Source organism: Vicia villosa, linkage group LG1 (genome assembly GCF_029867415.1).
Source record: "Vicia villosa cultivar HV-30 ecotype Madison, WI linkage group LG1, Vvil1.0, whole genome shotgun sequence".
NCBI lineage: Eukaryota > Viridiplantae > Streptophyta > Magnoliopsida > Fabales > Fabaceae > Vicia > Vicia villosa.
The window spans coordinates 61,686,516-61,689,571 of record NC_081180.1 but is presented as its reverse complement, the minus strand read 5'-3'; the positions used below and the strand labels follow the sequence as shown (position 1 = coordinate 61,689,571).

The 3,056-nt window shown below is 32.9% G+C and overlaps 1 protein-coding gene across 1 annotated transcript; it reads left to right on the top strand.

The window, feature by feature from the left end:
• Window positions 1-234: 234 nt before the first annotated feature.
• LOC131643950 (uncharacterized) lies at window positions 235-1,002 on the top strand. The gene has a single exon (XM_058914326.1). It carries the CDS (start codon window positions 235-237, stop codon window positions 1,000-1,002), a length of 768 nt encoding a protein of 255 aa, XP_058770309.1.
• The last annotated feature ends 2,054 nt before the right edge of the window (window positions 1,003-3,056 follow it).

The following is a 3,056-nucleotide window of genomic DNA, read 5'->3' as shown; positions in this document are numbered from 1 at the left end:
AGTTTTACAAATTACAAGGAACAAAACTCTCACGGGAATGAACATTTTACACGAAAAACGCTTTAGTTTTAAAAATAACATATTTAATGTAAAAAAATGGGCAGTTTTACAAATTACAAGGAACAAAAACTCTCACGGGAATGACCATTTTACACGAAAAACACTTTAGGATTAAAAATAACTTATTTAATGGAGCAAAGTCTGCAGCCCTATTAAGCAAGGTGGACTGGCCTTATGAACTTACCAGTTTGGAACAAAGTTACTCTCCTAAAATGTCTTTGGAATATCTGCAAGAAGAGTGATAATTTGTGGATTCAATGGGTTCACAAAGTGTATCTGAAAGGCAGGGATGTGATGAGTGTGGATATTGGGAGTAACTGGACCTGGATCATTAAGAAAATAGTAAAGTGTAGGATGCTTGTAGATGCTATCAGACAACTATGGAACCATATGAGTACTGCTGGCAAGTTCTCTATGAGGAAAGTGTATAATTGCTTGATGGAAGATATTAGTGTACCATGGTATTCCTTGTTGATGCATAATCTGGCCCGGCCTAGAGCTTGCATCACAGTATGGATGCTATGTCATAATCATCTCCCTACTAAAGACAGATTATATCGGTTTGGAATTATTGGGAACACTGTGTGTAGTTTGTGTGGTATGGAGGAAGATAGTGCAAATCACTTATTTTTCTCTTGTCCTAAAACAGCTGAAATATGGCATGAAATTCTGAATTGGTTAGGTGTTTGCCATATTCCTCAGGACTGGAACCATGAGTTGCAGTGGATTTTGGCAAGTACAAAAGGAAAAGGGTGGAGAGCAAGGATCCTGAAGCTGGCAGTAATTGAAACAATTCATGAAACTTGGTTGTTTAGGAACTCTATAGTTTTTAACAATGACATGTATAGGAACAATACAAAGGAAAGAATTATTGATAGCATTGTATATAGAGGGTGGAGAAATAGGAAAATTAGATTGCATATTGCAAATCTAATGGTATAGGTTTTTTGGTTAATGGCTGAATCCTTTGGACTATGAATCAATCAACCGTTATCTAAAGTTACTATGTAAAGCTAAGGCTAGTGATATTTTAATTATGTTATAAGGGGAATAAGACTTTAATCTAGATAAAATATTAATAGGCGGATATCGGTATGTAATTTGTCATACTTAGGGAATACGAAGTTCTATAGGTCTGGTTTTTAATATAACAAAAATCCTTTACTAATTAAGTCATTTAAAAATCCTCATCTCAAACTCTCGCTCTATTGACTCAGACTATAGTCTTAACTCGTAACGTACACTCTCGTTGTCCCATTAGATTTAGAAATACTTTTTGAAAACAACTGAATTAATAAAATGCCTTTTTCTTGTAAATAATATTTATTTAAAAACCCTTGTCTCAAACTCTCGCTCTATTGACTTATATTATGCTAATAATATCTAACATACGCTCTCGCTGTCCCGCCGAGTTTAAAAACACTTTTTGAAAATAAATAAATATCTAATCAGTTTTAATACGCTCTCGTTGTCCTTAAAACTAATGTCCAATGTCTACTATCCAGTTAAATATCTCAAACTCCCACTCTATTGATTTCTAACCTTAGTCCAGTTTTAAAATCTCAAACTTCCGCTCTGTTGATTTTCTAACCTGTAATAAATTTAATTAGACACTAAAACCAGAAAAAGTGATTTTCGATAAAATAATATTTAGGCCAGTTTATTTCGGATCCCTTTGGTTAGATTAATTTACGTACTGACACCTGATTAATTTAGCTAAACATACTTATTAAATTAAACATCCATAAACAATAATAATTCATATATTTAGGCATATTAACACGAGAAACATAAAACTATAAATTAAATAAATGATAGAAATAAAAACCTGAAAAATATAACTTGAATTAATTGTTGAACTTGAAATAGAGAACACTCCACCACAAGCCGGTTGGATCTGCTATTAAAATTCTTCGATCAAATAATGAAAACAAGGAATTAAAATACTATGATCTAACGTAAGGTTAGATCCAGTAAAAATTACACAATAGTTTCCGGTGTAGAAACTATTGTGAGAAAATAAATATCTACCTAAAACTATGAAAAGAAGAAGGAAATAATAACTTGAATGCTGGAAAATATTGTTGGAATAGAAAATAGGAAAAACTGAACGAGAAAAATTATGGCTGGGACTAAAAATGGACCAATCCCTTTTACATGAATATTCCGTTCTTTATAACTTCATTTCCAAAAATCTCCACGTCTCGGTCTTTAGTTCCTGAAATATAGGCACTTAAATTTGGTGGAGTTCAACGTGGCACTTGAATGGGTCTTGAGACAGGGGTCTCAAGTAATTAGAGACGGGCGCCTTTGGAAAGTGGGCCAGGCCTCAAGCATGGAGGTGGGCGTCTCACCTTTGGGTGGTGGAGACGTGGGCCTTTGTGGCCTTGGAGGTGGGCGCCTCCCTTGTGAGGTGGGCTCGGCCTTTTTAATTTATTTCTTTTCTTCTTCACCTCCCTCTTGCTATATAACCTCCCTTCCATTTCTTTGGCTTTTTGAACGATTTCTCCTTGATTTCTTCCATATCCTCAACTAGTCTTCAAATATCCTAAATATCTGAAAGAATAAAAATACAGGCATAATACTAAAATAAAAAGAGATAATTAAAAGAAAATACAAACATTATTTATGTAAATCAAATAAAATATGCTATATAAATTTGTGTTATCAAAAACACTTTAGTGTTAAAAATAACTTATTTACTGTAAAAAAATGGGCAGTTTTACAAATTACAAGGAACATAACTCTCACGAGAATGAACATTTTACATGAAAACACGCTAGTGTTAAAAATAACTTATTTAGTGTAAAAAAAAGGCAGTTTTACAAATTACAGGGAACAAAACTCTCAGGGGAATGAACATTTTATACGAAAAGCATTGTAGTTTTAAAAATAACTTATTTACTGTAAAAACAATGGACAGTTTTAAAAATTACAAGGAACAAAACTCTCATCGGAATGAACATTTTTCACGAAAAATACTTTAGTGTAAAAAA

Coding starts and splice junctions, on each gene's coding strand:
- LOC131643950 (XM_058914326.1), top strand. CDS start 235: ATGAACTTACCAGTTTGGAACAAAGTTACTCTCCTAAAATGTCTTTGG.